General features: G+C 29.2%; 1 protein-coding gene across 1 annotated transcript in view; it reads left to right on the top strand.

The window, feature by feature from the left end:
* The window catches only part of LOC111641543 (heterogeneous nuclear ribonucleoprotein U-like protein 1), an 88,501-nt gene that overhangs the window by 28,543 nt on the left and 36,688 nt on the right, over positions 1-23,270 (top strand). Inside the window, exons 3-8 of the mRNA XM_023387718.1 lie at positions 1,986-2,044; positions 15,281-15,362; positions 15,563-15,651; positions 15,715-15,854; positions 19,847-19,946; positions 20,067-20,179. Of these exons, the coding sequence (XP_023243486.1) occupies positions 2,035-2,044; positions 15,281-15,362; positions 15,563-15,651; positions 15,715-15,854; positions 19,847-19,946; positions 20,067-20,179 (534 nt within the window). The 5' untranslated portion in view covers positions 1,986-2,034. The remainder of the gene's footprint in view (positions 1-1,985; positions 2,045-15,280; positions 15,363-15,562; positions 15,652-15,714; positions 15,855-19,846; positions 19,947-20,066; positions 20,180-23,270) is intronic.

Below are 23,270 nucleotides of genomic sequence, written 5' to 3'. Positions count from 1 at the left end.
TTTCGTGTGTAACTTTGTGCTTTTGTACTCCAGCACATTCCGGGTTGGTATTTTCAGCAGCTTGTGTCGGTTGCCCACGTGCATAGCTGTCAATTGCTCGCGTTCCCTGTCTCCCTAGAGGCAGTACCATGTGCGGGCTTATTTTCTGTATATATTTTGACCATACTGTTATCTGTGGACTATGTCCCATGTGTTGTAACTAAAGTATACTCAATAAATGGAACGCGATGTCGCCATGGTTCCCACTTCACACTTTCCTATCATTCCTTACTTTTCTTCCCTCTTCTCATTTCCTCTAAAACTCTTCATCCTTCCTTTTCAAAGGCTATGCCGTAAGGTTCGGCCTTCTAACACTTTTAAACATATCATATCATATCCACATGGCTACTGCCATTCTTACAATATGTATAACTTCCAGACTTATAAGCTAAACACTCAATTTTCAGAGGCCCATTTTTCGGAAATGCTTCAGAAGTGGGTCCTAGTATTTGGACAAGGAACTATTGGTTTTTACAACTACATGCTTGCCAAGTTTCATATGAATTGGAGATTACATCTGGCCATCTCCTTGTTAGATATCTAAAAACAATTAGGGAATCTTTTGTCTACACTCTTGTTAAACCACCACAACAAACACAATTTCAGATAGTTGAGGAATGCAGATTTTGAGACTTAGTTATTGTGAAGATGAAAGAAAATTGTCAGTAATAAAAATAGTTTTAGTTTAAGGTTTAAAATATATAGAACCCTCTGTAAAGAATATCTTAGTTTCTGTGTTAAATGTCATATATGCTTTATTAACAATTTAAAAATGTCTTTCATTTATGAGATCCTCACATTACAGAGTCAACAGAAGTGATGCCTTGGCAATATCTGTTATTATCAAGGCCTATAAATCTTGCATTGCAGAGGATCTACAAGCCTTGCTAATAATACAATTAGTTTTAATAATTTAATTTTAATAACTATATTACTGTTAAGATTATATACAGAAAAGTTAATTGTAACAAACATTGACTCTAAATTCTGCAAGCTACAGTTTCAATTAAATGACACGGTCAGAAAAGTATAGTAACTAATTATATTTATACTAGCTGTTACTTGAGGCTTCGCTCGTGCAGATTTTGCAAGCAAACCCTATTTACATTGAATATTTCAACAAACATAGTAATTTTTATTTAACACCTACCACTAAGAATGATGAGAATTGCTGAGAATCAAATGAAAATATGAAAATATTTATAACAATGTCTGAAATGTTATCAATTTATACCACTAAGTTCTCAATGAAGACTAAACATAATTAAAAACAAAAAATTGCATCTAAAATAGTACAGTAGAAGCCGTTCTTCAGGTTAAGCCTTAATGCTCCTCCCTCGAATTTTGAATTAAGGGGAATTTCGAAAAATCCTTTCTTAGTGTGCGTTTTCATGATGTACCCTAACTATGTATCAAATTTCATCTCTAGGTTCTGGAACTTTCTAGAAAAAACTAGAACATTCTCATTGAAGCGTCACACATTTTTGAAGTCAACCACTTTGAAACCCATATCTCTCACACTCTTATAGCTATTAAGATGCAACCACTATAGTGCACGATGGGAGACTTTGAATTACTACCATACACAAACACCATTCATGTGCGATGTGTAGTTTTGGCTGCAGAGTGACGTATAGGCACAAACACATCCATTTTTATATATATATAGATATAGATATAGTATAGATAATTAGTAAATAATCTTCAATATACTGGCTAATTCAGAAATTAATTTGAGAGTATATCATAAAATAGTATGTTAATGTGAATGCATCAATTGAAAAGTGTAAAATTATATTAAATAGAAGATAAAACAAATTGCAGATTTAATATTTGAGTATTGCTGTTGAAAATAAGTTTTATTTTATGAATAATTTTAAGATTTTTAAAATAAAATTTAGTTATAATTTTATTTTTAATAATAATAATTCCTTTTTTAATTTTAGATAGATATTTTGAAGATATTGATCTTATTGACATAGTATTAATCACAAGATGAATCAAGGTAACTTCTTTAAAAAGGTTTTATTATAAAAGATTTTTGCATTAAATTTTGTATATTTATCAGGGCTGTGGAGTCGGAGTCGTGGAGTTTTGATGTTTTAGCAGGAGTCGGAGTCGGAGTCGTCAAAAAATCCGCCGACTCCGACTCCTATTTACTTACCAGCTTGTTATGTATATAAAACGGAAAAGTATTGGAATCGTGTCAAATTTGACCCTCCAAGTTTTTTATTTTTTTTTTATTTTTTTGCAAATCCACACGTTTGGAGACCTCCCGAACCCCCTCAAAAAAGTCAATAAAGGGGAAAAATTCGCGCGCGCGTGTGTGTTGGCGTCTAATTTGTTTAATTTCTTTATTTTCTGTTCTGAGATATTAAACAATATCTCAGAATGGGTAAAGTTTAAGAAACGAAATGTGGCACTGTAGCTTGCGTATAAAGGGGCATTAATACTATTAAATTTTGGTTCTTAATTAAAGGTCGACAGGGTGAAGACATAAAAGTGGTCATGTGTCATATCTCTTAATGAATATTTTACTCGTTATTAGCGTTCAAAATTTAAAAAAATAAAATAAAACTCGTCTTTACCCTCAAAGTAAGCTTTTTTGCCATTTTATAATAGTACAGTAAAACCCGTTAAGATGTTCTCGCCTAAGATGTTAGAATGTATATGGGGACACGATTTAGTTCAACCACTTTGACTTAAATAACTAACTCCTGTGTTAAACCATCCGACTCCGATTCTGACCACTCTGACCACAGAAATTATTAGGCTTCAAACAGGGTGAACGAAATCATGCCCCCCGCACACAGTCTAACATCCACACATATAGAAAAAACCTCGAATCTTTTGCATATCTCAAAATTTCAAGGTGTCCCGAGTCCAAAAATGTAAAAATTTGGGAGGGGTCATTTTTTGACCGAGCGCTACACTTTTCCTCTGTTATACAGGCCTATAACAGCCGGAAAAGTAAAAACTATCGAATAAATATTTATATATTACTTAGAGAAGTCTTTTAGCTTTGGAATAAAAAGTTTCTACGCTCTATCTTTATTACAACTCTATTTATTGAATAATTTATTCTGATGTCACGTGATGACATCAGAATTTCCGGGTCTCTTTCGGTAACAAGTCTGCCCCTAGTCGGAGTCGGAGTCGGATGGTAAAAAACAGTCGGAGTTGGAGTTGGAGTCGGTAGATTTTTACGCGACTCCACAGCCCTGATATTTATACTTTTATATGTAAAATTTAATAATGTTATTCCCTTCAATTTTATATAATGTAAATTATATTTTGTTTTAAATAATTTACATATGATTAATTGTGATCAGCCATATATAATTAGGTATATTTATTTGCAAGTTCAAACAATTATATTATTTATAAGTTTTCATTTAGATATAAAAATATCTTAGTCTTCAAAACAGAAAATGCCAGAAATAATTCGAATTTATAGGATTTATTATCAATAAACAAATGTATTTATGCTGTTTAAATTTGTATTGCTATCTTTTAATTAAATTTATGCTGATTTTTAATTTTGGAAACTGTAATATTATTTATAGTTTATATAGTATATCTTATTATATTATGTTGTGTATGTGTAAAATTATTCACAGTAGACTCTTGATTATCTGAGATCACATTAATCGGGAAACAGATGCCAAAAATACCTGTGAATGAGTCATTAAGTCATCACAAATTGGTTTATGACCTGTCCACTTTGAAGGTTACTAGCCAAAAGGAGGGAAAAGGGAATGAACAATTATTTATTGTGATGTTGTCACAATGCTGGGCTGAAATTTTTAATTTATTTAATTTAAAATATATGCTTTCCATCTCAAATTATTAGTAGTGGTTTGCCCCTGTACATCATACTTTTCATTTAACAATAGAATTGTGCTGGTCATCTATTAACTGCTTTTAGGGGAAGAGATTTGAATTGAAATAATGTGACTTCTAGTTTGCATCAGAAGTTCTTGTATAGTTAATTGGGACTTCCTGCCCCTAAGGTTTCCATTTCTGTCTTGTCTTTCATCTATATAACTCTGTTCTTGAGATTAAGGAAAGACAGATAGATGGATAGACAAGTGAGAATTTATAGGTCTACAATTTTTTCAAATTGCAGCCCAATGATATGCTCTGCAGTCAAATTTATTCCAAATTATTACTTGGGGTAGTTGTATGTATTGTTCTCTTCACTTTTAGAAAATTTACCTATTCCGTTTACTGGATACAGAATTTAAATGGTACTAGACTTTTATATGGATGACATTTTCTTCATATAGTTCAGATAATCTAGAGCAGGGATTGGTAACCTGTGCCTCCATGAGAAAATTTCTTCAACTTTTAATGTTACTCCATTCTATCATACACAATGTCTAGACTGATAAGATAAGTCAGCAGTTTGCATATTACATATTAGCAAAGTGTTTACTTCAAGATATTTAGATTCTGTATGCCACATATAGAAACAATATAACACAATAGACATTCAGTGATGAAAAAATAATGTCACAGGATGAGGCTGTGCATATGAATGATTTAATAATTCCTATTTGAGAATTAAACAGTAACCTTGGAGCTTAAATTCTTAAAATGATTCTGTTAAGGAATTTTGTTTTGTCATACAATTATTACCAATGTGAAAGCTAAACATCTGAATGGCTTATGGCCAGTAGATGAGCAACAGTGACTTAATGTAGTTTCGGAGTAGAAAAGTGACAGACTAAATATGGGATAATTGTACTTTGGAAGTAAGGTCAGTCTTAAATAAATTAATTGTAAACAATTCTTTCATAAGAGAAATCTGTATTATAATGTCTAAATGCATAAAAAGCAGTAGTTCAGTAAAAAGAAGTAACTGAAACAATGATGAAAATAAATTGTAAAAGTCAAATAAAAAGCAGTAATAGTAATAATGAAAAGATGAAAATTATATCATGAGTTAGTAACAAATATTCATGAAATTGTACAAAGAATCATTGTATTGATTTTATTTAAAATATTTGCTATATTTTCTCTGAAGGACATTTTATTCCAAGTATTTTTTCAGTTTTATTTCCTTAAAAATTATCACTGCTATGTTTTAACTTTAAAAAATAGATTTAAATATTCAAAATAAAACAAAATAAATTTTTCATTTACGTATCTTTCAGTTTTTGATAATTTAGTTTGTACAGGTAACCCCGTATAAAACAGAACTTCTATAGCACAGATTCACTCTAACACAGTTCGAGAACTGGGAACATCCCCCGTATAACACTGTGGTTTTATAGCACGAGTTCACTCTAACATGGTTTGGGAATTGGGTAAAACCCTCGTACAACATGAAATATAATAAAGGGTGCATTCTTTTATACTTCTGCGTAACTCTGCGCGAGCATTCTAATTGTTTTCATGGCTACTTTGAATGCTCTTTCAACAATAATCCATTTAATGGTTAAATTTTACAATTGCGACCCTTCTTTTGCCTCTAAAGATCATTTTGGAATTATAGATTCCTCCATCATGATACTATCGATAGTGCAGGTGCCGCCATCTTTCTTTCGCCATTATTTCTAAATGCCTATAAACAGCAGTGCACTCCCATTGCAGAGTGACCGCTATTAACGAATGCACCCAAAAACTGTTATCAGTTGATGATGCTCATGCTGAGATCATCATGTAGGATGAATAATCCTCTGGTAAAATATTTACTTAAATAATAAATAAGTATTTTACCTATGAAAAAAATGAATAATAAATTCAATTTAAATAAGGATTTAACAGCATGTTTTTTAATTTTTGGAACCTAATCCCCTTTTTGCACTAATTCTTTGTTTTGTATAACACGGGTTTGCATAACATGGCAGTTTTTTGGAACGTAACTTCCATGGGGTTACCTGTATTAAAATTTTAAAAAATTGACACTGAAGCATATTTTGATATTTTTAATAGTTACTTATTATAGTTATTATTGAATGTTTTTAAGGCTACATATAAAATAGCAGTTTGGCTTTAAAAGATAACATACAAATTTAAAGTAAAGATACAAATTTGCATTTTTATATTTTTTAAATTAAAAGTTTCATAATGTATTAGTGCCATACTATAAGTAAATGTGACCTACAAAGTATTTGAATTTTAAGATCAGTATCAATTAACTAACTTAAAAATATGAATATGGTGTGTAGTATTACACAATAATACTTTTCTTATAAATAAATATCAAAATTTTGGTAGGTAATAGAGGAGAAAGCAATGTTCATATAAATGAAAGGTGATTCTTTGCAAAGTATATAAAATAAATATCTTAGATTTTAACTAAGATTGATCAGAGAATAAAAATAAAAGAGATATGTTAACTTTTAACTATTTTTATTTCTCATTAATCATTATCAAGACAACCACTTCACTGATTTTTTAAAGTTATCTTAATAAATCTTTTAGGCAATAAAAAATGTTATTTTTATACACCTATGATTGCCGTAAATAATCGAGTTATAATTTGGAAATATTAATTATGAATTACAAATAAATTTGGCACTAGAGGGAAGTGTTAGGTGCTATTTTGTATTAAATTTAATAATTATAATTTTGTAATTCATAATTAATATTTCCAAATTATAGCCCAATTAATTACGGCAGTTGTGGGTGTCTATTTGCTAAGCATCGGGTATCAGTAGATGTTATATCTGTATAATGTTACTTTTTCTATGTTAGACCTTATTTTAAAGGAGAGAGTGAAATAATTACAGTATTTAATTTCTTAATCCTGTTTATATAGTTATGATGATTAACCTCAATTATCTTGGATAAGTATGAAATTCTTTGGCAGTAACATGTAAATATGTATTATAGCTGCTATCAAAACTGTTCTGTTGCTATTTTTTTTGAATTAATAAAATTGTAAGAATATAATAATAAGTAAATCAGATTTGTCAGATATATATCAATACATTTTAACTTTTTAAATTTTAAGAAGTTAAGGTATAGTAACACAAAATAAGCTGTTAAAATATGACACTTAGTAGAATAAAATTCTTGCATTTCTTATAAAAATAAATAAATAAAATATGCATGTGTGGTTCCTGCACTTCATTCTTCTTTTGATGATGTCTGATGACCTTTGAGCTCAAGTAGTGACTGGTCTGAGTACCTCACTTTTTTCACCACATGTCAGAAAATAATGTCATATTGCATGGATATGGAGAGAAAGTGACAATGCTCAGTTATTGCCAAGACAGAAACTCATTTATTTTGGAAGATCCATTTGCAAGTATTTATTAGCATTTTTTAAGGGAAGAGCTGTAACAACAGGAGGCTATGAAGTGGCTAAGCTCTCTTGGTTAGTCAGCAGTGCACATATGCAGTATATATATGTTTTTGCTTTCATCACATAAATTTAGATTACTGTTAAGTTTTTTTCACTTGAACTAGCCTTGTGCTAGCTGGAAAAGGGAAAAATACCAGTTACAATTTTTTCAGTTTTTCTCTGTAGCTCCCAATGATTTATTCCTGCCTTTGGGTACAATTTAGAAAGATGATTCATTGAGGTTTAACTGTTTACAGTATATAGATCTGTTGTAGAAAATTTGAATGAATTCTTTTGAAACATGTATAGAGAGCAACAAACATAAAATAGAAAGAGTTATTTTGAATAACAACCTTGCCTTCAACTGTATACATACAGATTGTGAAAAACACAATCTCTATATTACATACAAACACACAATCATATGGTTTTCAGAATACTGCGTAATGACAAGGAACCAATGATTTCTCTTGTAAGTTTGGCATTTATTCAATATCTATGTGTGACAACTATACACAAGCAGATTTGACATGTGGAAGCCAGGAATCTCAACTTTAGAATGAAGGAACACAAATGGGTTGTAAGAAATGGTATAATCAGTATTGCTCTTTTTGTTTAAGCAGCAGAGCCTGATGTAGAGGTACTGTGGGAAGATTTCAAGATCACAACTAGTAACCATCTTATATAATCTAAAGTATTTGGAAGTTCTTGAAGTTTATAAAACAAATTGAGTGCAAGGTTGCATTAACCTTTGTGATGTGGACTCATTTTCCACCATATGGAAATCTTCATATGAATTATAACCATAAAAACTGACTTGCTGCTAGTTTGTTTTGCTTATATTTTATTTTAATTTTATCCAGTTTATAAATAATATGTGATTTTTGTAATTTTATGATTTAAAATTTATAGTCATATGGTTTTGTACTCATTTGTGTTATTTAAAATTTTGAACTGCCTATATATTTGACTACTCTGTTTATTGTTTTTTATACATTGTAAGCAACTGAAGCAGTTCTATCAAAGGGATCTAAACATTTTTGATTTTTTAAATTTTTGCTGGAATTTATTGTGTGTTTTTAATTGACTTAATTCTCCAGTTGTGGTTGTTTTTTTGAGGCACTACTTATGATGCAGTTATAATATAATCTTATCATCATGATTTTTCTGGGACCTAACTTTTGCATGTTGTATAGGTTGATTCAGTAATATAAACTTAAACATGATGATAAAATATAAACTGTACAGAAATACTGCACTATGGCTGAAACAAGAGAAAAATTAATTACAATTTTACAAAAATCTTTATATTCAAATATAGTTTTTAGAATTGCAGCATAATGTACAGTACAAAAATCATGAGATGACAAAAAGTTTTACCAAAATAATTTTCCTTTAATTAAAGCATTGCAAGAAATGAAAATGTGAAATACACCAAACTGTAAACTTTTTACTTTTTACTACAACTACAAACTTTTTTATAAAAAGCACAATAATTCATTACCAGAGACAGCATTAGTTTAAAGAATTGCAATGTGTATGTAGTATAGTATTAAAGCAAAAAATTTGCTTTGTTAAGGTAATTCTAAGAGTTCCATTTACAAAAAACATTCGTATATTAATTATTATACTTGTAATTAAAAGCTTTCTTCTTGAAACTAAATAAGTAAGTTTTGCCCATCTGTACCAATAATTCAGTACCAACAGATTCATCCAGTTCTAGTAACTGATCCTGAAAACCAAATTTTTCACATATCAATTTAAATTTGGCTCCCCAAGCCAAATTATAGTTGTAAAATTAAAGAAGTGGATAGCCCAGGCATGGCCAACATATGGCCCGTTTAATGAATTTATGTGGTCTGCGATTAATCTTTCAATATTAGCTACTCAAGTCTGAATAGCTCAATGAAAAATTCTGGCACCTAAAAAAAAATAAAAAAAACTCACTGCGCATTTAGAGTTAACTCTCCATTACAAATCTCTTAGGTACAGCATAGAGTATTGATAATGCATGATAATGTGAAAAATGTATCTGTAATCTCTATATACAATTTAGTCTCTACAAGGTGACACCACAATGAGATCTCGCACCATCTCAAAATCTTGCTAGGGCAGCCTCTGGTTCGGCCTGGGGGCAAAAACTGTTGGCCACTCCTGGGATAGCCACATGCTTTTCTTACTAAATCATTTTTGGGCTGTTTACAAAACCAGCACAAAAATGGATTTTATAACATTAAAAACCAGTGGTAATCTCTGAAACTCCAGATATACCAAATAAGAGGAGGGTTCATCTTTTAATTGAGTGAAGCTGTTTGATAAAATCTAACTGAATTCTGTTTTCTTTCTCTGTCCATTCAAATCCCCACACTTATCATCTGTATAATATCAGAGTTGGAATTAATGCCTCAAATAGCTTTAATTTATCAGACCAATGAACCAGTTTACTAGACTTGCAAACTTGGAGCAATTTTTCAGTAGGAAATGTTGCTCTATTTTTAAGTTATTCCATAAAAATCTTAGAATGTTGAATCCTAGACATGTAATTAGACAAAAACAGAGATCATTTTTTGTAAATTCATAGGGGAGTCTGTTAAGACCACAAAATCATCTGTATAGGACTGTCACTTGATTTCTGTTTTATCCATATTTATCCAAAGTATCTGGTGTAATAAATTTTCTAGCAAACTCAAATATAAATTAAACAAGACTGGGCTCGGCAGAAACCAGCCTAACACTTTTTAGCATATAAAAAAACTTTGATAATTTAACATTTACAGAAACAAAAGCTTCAGAATTAGTGTATAATTGAACCAGGCAATTCACAAATTTATAACTTCGATCTTTAAGATTTGTTAAATAGAGATATCTCATATACTTTTTGATGTACCTGTATTTAATGAATTAAAAGCAGCATGTTAATCTACAAAAAAAAAAGCACAAAGCTTTCCTTATTTTTTTTCTAATTCAGAAATCCTTCCTATAATTTTGTGGTAAATTTCAAGAACCTTTTTTTTTTCTAAGTTGAAAAATTTGCAAAATTTTTTATTTAGGTGGGAGAATATTTACCATCTTTTTAAAGATCTTATTAAATATAACAACTAAATAATTGACTAGCTGAGGTGTATATTTATAAAACTACATATACACCATAAGTACCTGGGATTGATCCATCCTGTATAGATGATGATGATGCCAATTTAACCTCAAATTTTGGATTTAGAAATAAATTCAAAATATTATAGTATCAGTTAACACAAGAATTATACACTTCTAAATGAGGAAAATATTGTAAGGGTTGGAAAAATTTTAGAAAAAGTCACCCAGTCTAGCTGAGGCATGGGACTATCTATTCCTTGATTTTGAAAAAGTAATCTTCCAAAATTGTCTATTTGCAATCGAATTTCAGAAGATTGTAGAACGTGCATTGTTGGAATTACCGTTGGGAAAGTTCAAATTTTTTACATCAATCCTGAAGAACATCTATGAATTAGACCGAAAGCGTTAGATAACTATCCAAAATTGTCTATTATTTCTAAAATTAAATTTTTTTGATAAATTTTGAATTTTTCAGAAATTTTCAATGACCATTCTATCATCAGATTTAGCATATCTTGGGGCATTTAAAGCTTTGTTCTTTAAAATGACTAAACTACATTGTAAATACATCAAACCAAGTAAAATTATTAATACAAAATTTAACTTTATTTAAAAAATATTCATCTAATACGTTTAGTATGTAAATCAGCCAATATATCACTAATTAGTGATCTGTTTGATATGCCATTCCACAATTTTATTTAAGAAGTTGTTGTTCTTTCTCCAAAACAATCTTCCATTTAACAATATTAAGATTATTATTTCCATATGAGTTGTCTTTCTTCAGATTTATATCCAATTCAACACAAATATGAAGGTGGTTGCTGTAATTCTTATCCAGTACTGATAAAGAATTGATCTGAGTTAAAACCAGTCTATAATAGAACCTCCTTCAGGTGTAACATCCTGTACCATTTAAAAATCTTAGCCAAAGTTTTCACAAAAGTTTTTAAAAATTACATCTTCTATTGGTTATTAACCACATTCCAAACACTTCCATTTGACTGATGCCATCACTATCTTGCCATGTAAAGTTTGCTTGAAATTGAAGGTTCTCTCTATTCTGAAATTAAAGTCATCAATTGGCATAACCACATTTAAATGTTTAACAGCAATTTCAATTTCTGATACCACTACATGAATCTTTTCTTAAATGTATAAAACAACTTAAAAATTTTTTTATTATTAAATGTCAACTCCAAGATCGCAAAAAACTAACCTCATTTTAACACAAGGGAAAAGTAGAATTATGAATCAAAAGCATCCCATATAATTTATCTTTATTTTTTCCACGAAATCCTGCTTCTTCAAAATTGTAAATTTCAAAGATTCTGAGGGTATATCATAGTATTTTTGTCTCACCAGGTCTTCAATAAGAATATAACTTGAAAAGTAAGCATACATTGCCAAAAAAGAAGTGAGTTCATTTCTTACACCCACACAATTCCAGGACACAATCTGATAGCTTAGATTTTTATGTCAATCTCGTGTTTTTTTTTTTTTTTTTTTTTTTTNTTCTTTTTTTTTTTTTTTTTTTTTTTTCTTTTCTATCATTATTTTATTTATAAAGTCATATGTAAAGATCTTAATTAGTAACATAATTGAATTACATAAAAATAAAACTTGTTCCTGTTGGGAAGTCCCAACTTGGCATAAACAATAAAATATAACATTTATTTATAACACTGACACCAATATAAATAATTTTTGTGATACAAGATAAAAAGTATGGAGTGTGGCTTCTTCCATATGGACACTGGGACATCTAGTCCGAAAGTGAATGTTTCTTCCTTTGTGTCTTCTTGTCCTTCTACATGCATGTTCCAGCTTCTTCACATCGTTTTGGGAAGTAGTTCATGACCGCAACATCTCTTTTTCTGCAATTTCTCACAAATTATCTAATGATTCTTTTGGATTTGCTCATTAAAGATGGTAAATCATCATTAATAAAAATACCAGTACATTTAAGTTTGTTAGCCACACACCAAAAATTATATTATCTTTGTTCTGAAAATTGTAACCAAGTCTGTAACATTTCTCTAGATCAACACTAGAAACATTTAACTTTTCAAAAATAAAGTTCAAAAACTGTAGGCCTCTTGAGTTTATCATCCTCCTCTTCCAATTCCAGTATACCAGAAATGATTAAATTGTTACAGGTGATAAAACATTCAAATTTCTCTTGACTCACATCAAAACCTATTAAATAATGTTGGACACTATCCCAGTTTGGGGAAGAAAAATCAGATATCTGTGTTGTAGAATGCACTTTTAAATAATTTATTTTAGATTCAATTTAACCAATGCCACCATTATATACCATGATTTCAATAGTAGATAGAATTTTTTCTTAGGTCTAAATTCTCAACCCCAAAAATAAAAAATAAAAAAATATATAAATGTTGCATTCTGTGGCTTGAAGTTTCTCCATTTCTTGAAAAACTTCAAAAGTGCAATATGACAGAAAATATAGATAGAGTTGACTCTTGAAATGCGAAGGTTGTACATATCCACAAAAAGGCTTCAGTGAAGTTTTTTTATTCTTAATCAGAGTAACATTGGATTCTTTGTGTATAGATGTGAATAGAATAAAATAAAATGACATTCAGATTTTGTTAAACAGTGCTTGCTTTTAATGGATATTTAGCCACTGAAAAAATACATTGGATGGCTATGAAGTTCAGATATCTTCAGTGTCTTTTTGAGTTTGTTACTCCAACTTACAACTATTAACTCAAATCTAGACTAATTAGTTCAAATCAGTATTTCCCAAGAAATGTAAGAATACTTATAAAGATTCAAAGTGTAATTTATAGAAAAGTGTAATTTATAGAATCACTACATTTTAGAAAAAAATACACTAATTATAATTTTAAAATAAAACAATTTTGAATGAATGTTAGAACATCAACAACACAATACTAAAAAGATAATGAAGCTACCACCGAAGTGGGATATCATCTATTTTTTGATGGTCAAATTTGTATTTTTGACGCTTTGCTGTACATGAATAATTATGTTAAAATTTATTGGATCATTTGATAATTTATGTTAATTTTAGACTAAAATATTTATCAAAGTTTATGTGAAATTGGCTCAATAAAATAGGAATGCTATTATCTATCAGTGACATTATAAATTTTGTTATATAACTGTTTAGCTAACTGTATTACTGAAAAAAGTTACTCTTAAACAGCCTTTAGCAAATAGTAAGAGTTCTGTTGTCATAACTCATTATGGTAATTCATTGGCAATCATGACTACAATATTTTTTTATATAAGATTTATTTTAAGTTTTTAATTTACTATTATTTTATTTATAAAAATTTTATAAACTTTGTTTTAATTTATTGATATTTTACACACTTTACGTATTTGGTGTGTATTACTTAAATATCACACAAAAAACTGGATGCATTTTACTGTTATTTTCAATGAAAAAACTCCGTAAATTTCAAGGAATGCTTATTTGATGAAGAAATGAACATTTTTGGCCATTTTTAACAGTCATCAGGTTGATACATTCTAAAAACAGAACAAGAAATGGAACATATATTTTGAAAATGAAGAACCATATGTGCATTTGGATAATTACTGTGCGTTCAGAGATGGTTGCTTATGCAGTTAGTGTAAATTAAATAAACTCCATGGAAATAAAAAATTAATAAAATATACATTAAGTATTAAACTTTCTTGAGAGGACTTCAGATAGTGATTTCCAAGGAGATATCTATGTTACTTAAGAATGCCAAGAACCTTCCTTATAGGCAGGTTCTTGGATTTTCACTGTAATTTCCATTCTTGGTATATTGGGGATGAAGTATACTCCTGGTATACTTCATCCCCAGTGTTGATAACAGTATATACCAAGAATGGGAATTACAGTGACAATCTGATCATTAAACATTAGAGCAACAATCCAATCATTAAACAAGTCTTGAAGGAGCATGAAAAGTGACATTAAGAAGGGAATGTGTAATACACAACCTTTACATCTGACAATGAGCTCTTAGTATCTTTCAACTAGGCTCGACTTCTATGTCATACTGCCAATAGAGCCCACCTCAGACATTTTTGAGAGATTGGATATATAAATTGGCTAGATTCGCCACCGCCATAAATTGTAAGGACTCGGATGTCATCTCCTTGGCATGGAAATCCTTATTTGAAGTCTCCTTAAGAAAGTTTAAAGCTTAATGTGTATTTTCTTAATGTTTTTTTATTTCTGTGGAGTTTATTTAATTTGTTATAACTGTGTAAGTAGCTGCCTTCACATGCATGGCACTTATCCAATTGCATGTATGGTTCTTCATTTTCAAAATATATGTTTTGTTTCATGTTTTTTTTTTTTTTTTAGAATGTGTCAATTTGATGGTGACCATTAAAAATGGCCAAAAACATTCATATATTTATTAAATAAATATTTCTTGTTGGGTNTGTGTATTTTCTTAATGTTTTTTTATTTCTGTGGAGTTTATTTAATTTGTTATAACTGTGTAAGTAGCTGCCTTCACATGCATGGCACTTATCCAATTGCATGTATGGTTCTTCATTTTCAAAATATATGTTTTGTTTCATGTTTTTTTTTTTTTTTTAGAATGTGTCAATTTGATGGTGACCATTAAAAATGGCCAAAAACATTCATATATTTATTAAATAAATATTTCTTGTTGGGTTTGTGGTGGTTTTTTCATTGATTTTTCTGGAGTATATTTTCATAATATTGTTTTATATTAGTGTTGAAAGTTTAATCTCATTTATGATGAAACATTTTATGTTTTTCAATATAGTTCATCTATATGTATTTATTTTAAATACAAGTTTTAAATTGAGTTCAAATTATTTTAGGCTATTATGACAGAAGAGGAGACAAACGTAAAAGATCTCGTTCACGATCTCCTGTCAGAGATCAGTGGGGACAGCAATCATGGTAAATAATTATTTTATATTTAAACAACAAAAATAAATGTTATGTAAATATTTTTATGGAAATGGAAAGTTACTTTTATGTCTACATAATGTCTATATAATTTACAGTTTTCTTTTAGAAATAATCTTTTCTGTATGATAATTAAAAATTATTAAAGAGAAGCTTTCAATTTTTCAATGATATAATTTTTTCTTTTGAAGGCCTGATCATAGTTTCAATTCAAATATGCCTAGAAGTGGAACTGAACAGTTTGAAGCACATAAAGATAGTTTGATAGCTTTAGATTTATGTAAGTAAAATTTAAACTTAACGGCCAATTTAGCTTTTTTTTTTAATATTATTTTGATTACAGATAATTCCGATCTGAATTTGATCATTGATAAATCTCAGTTTTCGGCAAAACCTTTAACTACGGAAGGTTTTGCTTTCATGTGGGCGGGAGCTCGTGCAACACATGGTGCACTACAAGGCAAAGTGTGTTACGAAGTTAAGGTAATATGATGATAATAATTTTTAATTTAATTATTAATATTAAAATTGTTTTATTGTATAAACTAGGAAATATTTTTGTAAATAATTAGTTTTTCAAAAGAAGCTTATTATATGAGTTTTCAGTCATAATCATAATTTCTTATTAGAGAACAATGAGTACAACAATGCTTATAATTTTTTTATGTTAAGTACAGTTGAACCTCGGTATACTGATGTTTGGACTTATACTGAATAGGACGTATACCAAACCAACCTTTCCCATAAGAAGTAATGTAAAAATGATTAAGCCATTCTCATGTAAAAAAACGGCTGGCTTTAAGCACTTCGCTTTCCTGGCTAGTTCCTGCTTGATTTTTCATGAGATCAGCGTGCATCTTTTTAGCTTTCTTGCAAATAATTGCTTCTGATACGCTGTCGCCAGCACACTGTTTTTCAGTTATCCAAAGCAAAAGCAATTTCTCAACATTATCTAATGTTTAGAAATTGATTTAACCCCTTTCAAAACATTAGCAGATTTAATAATATCTTTATTTTTCACTAATGCCGATATTGTCGTTCATGGAATACAGTATGCAACAGTTAAATCTCGAACAGGCATGCCACCTTCATATTTCTCAACAATCTCTTTTTTCAGTTCCGTTGTGATTCTAGTCATTTTTTTATTTTTCTGTTGCCTTTTTGCAATTCATGATTAATAAAAATAATAAAATTTTACTTACAAATTAAAATCAGAAGAAATTTAACAAAGTTATAAACCGTGGCACCGCGAACATCTAGTCTGGTTTAGTACACCGATAGTGCTACTTGTTCATAGATGGCATGTATAATTGAATTAAGTCGTATACTGAGCAAAATTTGTTTCGTCCAAACAGGACGTATTTCGAATTTGACGTATTCTAAAGCAGATGTATACCGAGGTACCACTGTATTTAATAATGTTTTTTGAAATTAAATGTGTAATGTTGAGAGTAGATCTATAGCTTAAATTGATTTATTTTGTAAAATAATATCTCATGTTACTATCATATAATATAATCAAGATGGGTTGATGATAATAATAATTGCAGAGCCCAAACGGTTAGGAGTTGAAAGTTGAAATTTGGAATGCAGTTAGGTTACATCATGAGAATGTACTGCACAATAAGAAGGGATTTTTTGAAATTCCCTCCCAAAGGGAAGATGGAGAGGGTTAAGTACCCTGAAGAATTTGGCTTCTAGTATACTATTTTAGATGCAGTTTTTTGCATTTTTGTGGAAAATCGAATATATTTTTAGACCCATCTAAAAATTCTCTAATTAGTCTTGGAAGAGGGGGACCTAATTGTTGTACCCATTGAAAACGGGTAAGATCGGCTATAATCTAATAATCTTAATCTTTTTGCCTGAACAACGCTGGGTTCATCTGCTAGTTACATAATGTTTTGTTATTTTTTGGAATGTTTGTTATTAATTAAAAAATTGACTACTCATCTTTACTGCAACACCGGAGAATAGTAATATAATTACCTCTTTCTAACCTGTTACCGGTGTGTCTACTAACTCTTAACGATCCAAAACGAATCAAAACTAACGTTTTTGAACCCTTAACCGGTTCTTCTTCAGGTTTTTTTCGAATCTCTGATGGAAAATGCAGCTCGTAAAAACTTTAAATTCGAAATATGTAAGTNAACAGGTTAGAAAGAGGTAATTATATTATTAATTAAAAAAATTAATCCTTTTCCTTATTTTCCCAGATGTACTCAGAAAAATAAAAATGTACATTTTTTATAATCTCGAGTCTTTCTCATTTGATGCTCCAAATTTTTAATGCATAATTTTATTTTACCAAATTGATTCATTCACTGTTCTACTAGGTCTCTTAATCACTAACAAATTGATTAATTTACATTTTGATCAATAGATGGCTGTACTTAGAATATATTATGAATGTCCTTGATGTTTTCTGATATGAATAATTACTTTTGTGTACATTTGCTTTTTTACAATTATAACGAATTACTTAGCATTATATATAATAATAATGCTTTTTATAAGATAAAATATATACTAAACTTTTTTGCAAAAATCATACTTTATTTATCAGTATGTAAATACAATCAAATTATTAATACAGTAGAGCCTCGAAAACTCAGCACTCGATAACCCAGCACTCCGGATAACTCGGCCACACCCTGGCAGGGCAAAAAAAAAATCCTTAGTTAATTAATTTTCATGATAAAGACAGCTTTATGCCTCATAAAGTATTTTTCTGAGGTCTGTCTTATCAGGTAAATTACTATACACAGTGTATTCATTAATTTTCATTTTCATGTAGTAAAGGCTCTATGCCTTCATAAAGGACGTACGCTACTTTTCCTTTGTTTAAGGGTATTTGGGCAGTTTATTCTCTGTTGTATTCTCAAGTAAACAATACATACAAGTACAGTACAGTATTTTCTGAGGAAACACTCATACTTATTTTTTTAAACCCCATTCCCGATAACCCGGCATTTTCACAAACTCGGCCACCCTTTGGTTCACATTAGGCCGAGTTTTCGAGGCTCTACTGTATTATGATTTGTGTTTAGTGTATGTTTTAATCAAAAGGAGGCATGTTATTTATAAAATATTTTTGATTTGGTTGGAGGGCTTTTGCAGAAATAATCATTATTTAGACATTTATTATTTACCCTAACATTCATGATGAGTGATGTGGAATATACTAGTGATAGTTATGAAAATTTGGTTGATTGTGGAAATGAAGATGATGGTGAATATATGTCATCAGATGAAGAAAGCTTGTGACAAAACTTTGCCTGATGCCAGGGAATGGGTAAAAGTGATTGGGGATGATCCCATACCTTTGCATCTGCCATGCTCTGCTTCTCCTTTCACAGAAAATGCTGAAATTCATTGTTTCTGATAAATATGAAAATATTTTACATTATTTTGAGTGTTTTGTGGACAATGATATGATCAAATTTATTGTTGCATGGACAAATATAAATGCCAAACAGAAGCCAGGAGAAATGACTGACTTAGAAAAACAAAATCGGTGCTTATAAATGTTGAATGAAATAAATATTTTTAGGAATACAAATTCTAAAAATACAAATTCTTTTTAGCATTGTAAGAAAACCCGATGAACAAATGTATTAGTCAAAATTCAGTGGTTGCAACTCCATTCTTTAGTAAAACATCATCATATTGAAGATTTTGTCAAATAAAAAAATACCTGCAATTTATAAATGATGATGAATATGATTGTGAAAGTTATCCTTAGCCTAAATTTTATAAAATTTAGTTTATTTATGAAAAAATAGTAACTAAAATCAAGACAGTAAATGCTTCTGAAAAAGATATTGCAACTGACAAAAGTCTTATTCTTTTCAAAAGATGACTTGGCTGGGTATAATATATACACCACTTGATTTGGAATAAAATATCACATGATTTGTGAATCAAAATCTACATACATGCAGGATTTCATAATGTATACAAGAAAGGAAACTAAGTTTGACAGTAACTATAACAACCCTCCTATTTCAACACAAGTAGTAATGACACTAATCAAACCCTTTCCAAATAAAGGTTATAGTCTCACTGCAGATAATTATTACATGTCACTATAATTGGCAGGTGCTCTTATTTCTAATGGGACTGATATGTTTGAGACCATAAAGCTTACCAAAAGCAATATGCCAGTGAATATAAATGAAAAGTTGATCAGCATCTGTCAAATTACTCACTTACACAAAAAAGTGGAAAATAATAATATAAAGAGAGGTTTTTTTTTCATATAGATTTTGCATTATGGAATTCATTCCTTATCTATCAAAAATGTGGAGGAAAAGAAATAATCTTGAAGTATCAAATAAATTTAGTAGAATGTGTAATGGAGAAATAATAATAATTATTACAACTTAATAACAGTATTATTACATTTTTGATATTTTTCAGATATGACTATGTTTTATTATACGCAATTAAATATCAAATTGCATAAATTTCAGGTAATGCAACAACTTGATGTAAGTCATCTTCCTCCAGAAGAAATAAATCCTCATGTCGTTCGTACTGGTTGGTCATTAGAAAAAACTTCCATGCAGCTTGGTATAATTATATAAATCCATTGTATTGAAGGATACAATTATATATTTAATAAATGATTTCGTAAATAATTTTTTATGTAAATTTTTCTGTGTTAATTTTTTTCTAACAATTTACTTTTAGGTGAAGAACCAGATTCATATGGTTATGGTGGAACAGGTAAAGCTTCGACCAATTGTAAATTCAAAGATTATGGAGCACCTTTTATTCAGGGAGATACAGTCACATGTTATTTGGTGAGTATTTATATATCAACAAATAAAATTTTTAAATATTTTCTTTTACAATTTCCAGGAAAATTATACTGTTGAAAAATTATGTAGTTAACCCTTTACCACTGCCATCTTGTTTATGTTAATTTTGTAAACTGTCCTAAGGCAATATAGGTCAGTCAGGCGATATTATTTAAAAAATTCACCAAAAATCAAATTATGATTATATTCATATGAAAAAAATCACATACATTTATTAATATCTTTAGTTTTAAATATATTTTTCAATACATTTTATTAGAAAAATTTATAAGAAAAAAAATAATATATATCAAAACTGGCATTTAAACTTGATAATTTGAAATTTTTTGTCAAAATTAACATTGTTTAGTTACCTAGATTTTTGCTGGCAATGAGCCAGAAAGATGTAGAATACTGTTCTGTACAATTCTATATAACACTTACGCATGTATGTTTATTCGTTATGAAATTATCACACATTATATCAAACAGTTGTTTGAAATCAAAATTTTATTATGCTATTAACTAATATGATGAATTAATATACTTTATTCACTTCATATGAAACAAGAATATAAATTTTTGTAGTGTATTATTATGCTTACTACTTGCAATCTTCTGCTATCGACGTTTGCTTAAGGAAAGAAACAAACGACAAATAAAACTACAGTAGAGCATTGATTATCCAAATCAATTGGGGACTGGGGTTTTTCGGAAAATCGATATTTCGGATAACCGATTATGTACGAAAAAATACATGAACCTATCCCATGCTGAAATTTTTCTCCATTGCGTGTCGCTTTGCGTTGATTTTTCGTCAATGTTAAGCTAACGAAGACTGTTGTATCGTTAAAAATTATTTTTTTATTTTGTACAAACAAAATAAATATATTGAAAAATATAAAAACAATAAAAAATTATACTTCAGAAGTTAATTTAGTATCAAAAATTTAAAATATTTGAGTAGTCCAAGACATAGCCAAAGATTGCAGCGCCACAGCACTGGCGAAAATTTAAATTTGCTGACTGGAATTCTTTTGGATAATCGACGCTCTACTGTACATGACTTTATCACAAAAAACCAAGAATTTCAGAAGAGCTAGGGCCTTCATCACAAAAAATGAACTTTATATTTCTATGTGCATATGTTTGCATTATTTAACATATATTATTATTCAAATTAATAAAAATAACTTGAAATTATAGTAAAATTTGTTTATTTTTGGTCACATGTTCCCCTATCCCTATTTACTATGTGTTAAAATGACCTCGTTTAACGCTGTTTGGCTTAGCGCTTTGTCGTCTAGGAACGCATTCCCCACATTAAGTATAGTCTTACTGTATATATAAATGTCCTTATATAAGTTGTTTAAAATATTGTTTCACAGATACCAAAATCATGTAAAATTAAACAATGTAAAAGAAAAAAACATTATAATAAATATCAATTGCTTTCTTATGCTAATTATTTATTTTTTCATAAATCAGGAAGACAAGCCTTTTTTTTTTTTTTTTTTTTCAATAGCAATTTTATTTTTTGTAAAAAATTTTTTTAACAAACTTTCTGCAGAAATTAGAAATATGTATAGTTTTATTAAAACTGTAATTATTTATATTTAAATGAGATTACATTAGAAGAGTCAAAAATAAAGACAAGCAATATATACAGATAGATTATTTATGAAGTGAAATAGAACTACCCTCTATATACCATACTAAGAAGTAGTATAAAGAGAAATATAGAAAAAAATGGACTTATTCTTTTCTATATTTTATTTTATTTTTCTTTTGTTGCAGTGTTAGAATTGTTGTGTTGATGTCATTTTTCTAAAAACGTTAGATGTTAGAACAGTGGCACATTCTGGATTTAATTTCAGAAGTAGCCATGTTGAACATATAAAAAGCTTTTTATATGTTCCATCGTATGTGACTGTCAATTCATAAGTAGTATATAAATAGAAGATACAACACAATATAAATATAAAAAAAAATTAATTTTAATAAGGGAAAGGGTTTTGGAAAAAATTTAGTGTTTTTCCCCCTTTTTTGGAGGTTGCCAGGTGCAGGTGTTTTTCTTCAGTGAAATGGCTTTCTCTGAAGAAAAAACTTAATAATCTAGGATATTAAAGATAAAATTACAGTATTATTGTTACTATGTTTTCACGTATCTTTCAGGTTATCTGTGTTTAAAAGATAATTTGTAGAGGGTAGTGGATTATGTGCCAACATTAAAATTGCAGTTATGAACTTGTGTCTATGGAGTAGTAGCTGCTCCATAGGTGCAGGATGTATGGTGTGGTAGGTTATGTAAAGGTTTTATTTTTTTCTAGCAAGTTTTTGCAAGTTAACAGATGAAAATGTACAGATTTGCTGAAATATTAAGAAAAACAGGTCTCACTAAGCTACCTGTCTCTTTAGCAATAACCTATGATATTTTTATTTTTACATTTGACTCTAGAATTTTGCTTGTAAATGAATGTTTTGAGATTGGACTGATTAGTCTGAAAGCATTTAATTATTAGAGTTAATGTAAATTAACAAGTAAAACAGAATAATAATTAATGTGTGAATTTTAAGCTTTGGATTGTAATAATTATTTTCTTTACTTATAATCCTCTAAATAAAAATTTATTTAGTACAGTAATACCCCGAACTTATGCAATAGGTGAGACCGAGCGATAACCGCGTAAGTCGGGTTATAATTTCTCCTCTAAATAAAAATTTATTTAGTACAGTAATACCCCGAACTTATGCAATAGGTGGGACCGAGCGATAACCGCGTAAGTCGGGTTATAATTTCGCATATAAATACATACAAATAATTTTTAATTGGGGCTGGAGACTAAAGAAAACAATAATTTAGAAAAAAATGTTTAATAAAATCTTAGATAATACATATGTATAACAAATTAGGCCTATATTATTTTACAATTTTTCACATTTACTTGATTATCACGCCATAGTTTTAACATTGTTTCCATCTCAGCGATAATACCGTGACGTTTATGAATGATGCTTGAATTTAAAGATTGAGCATTTTTCACAGCTTCGAGAATTTTTTCTTTGCCTTTTATAATTGTTCTGACCGACAATT

The sequence above is a fragment of the Centruroides sculpturatus genome, unplaced genomic scaffold (genome assembly GCF_000671375.1).
Source record: "Centruroides sculpturatus isolate CEXI.00-Female unplaced genomic scaffold, Cexi_2.0 scaffold1453, whole genome shotgun sequence".
NCBI classification, from domain to species: domain Eukaryota; kingdom Metazoa; phylum Arthropoda; class Arachnida; order Scorpiones; family Buthidae; genus Centruroides; species Centruroides sculpturatus.
Note: the sequence above shows the minus strand (reverse complement) of the source record. Positions and strands in the feature narration are given on the sequence as shown.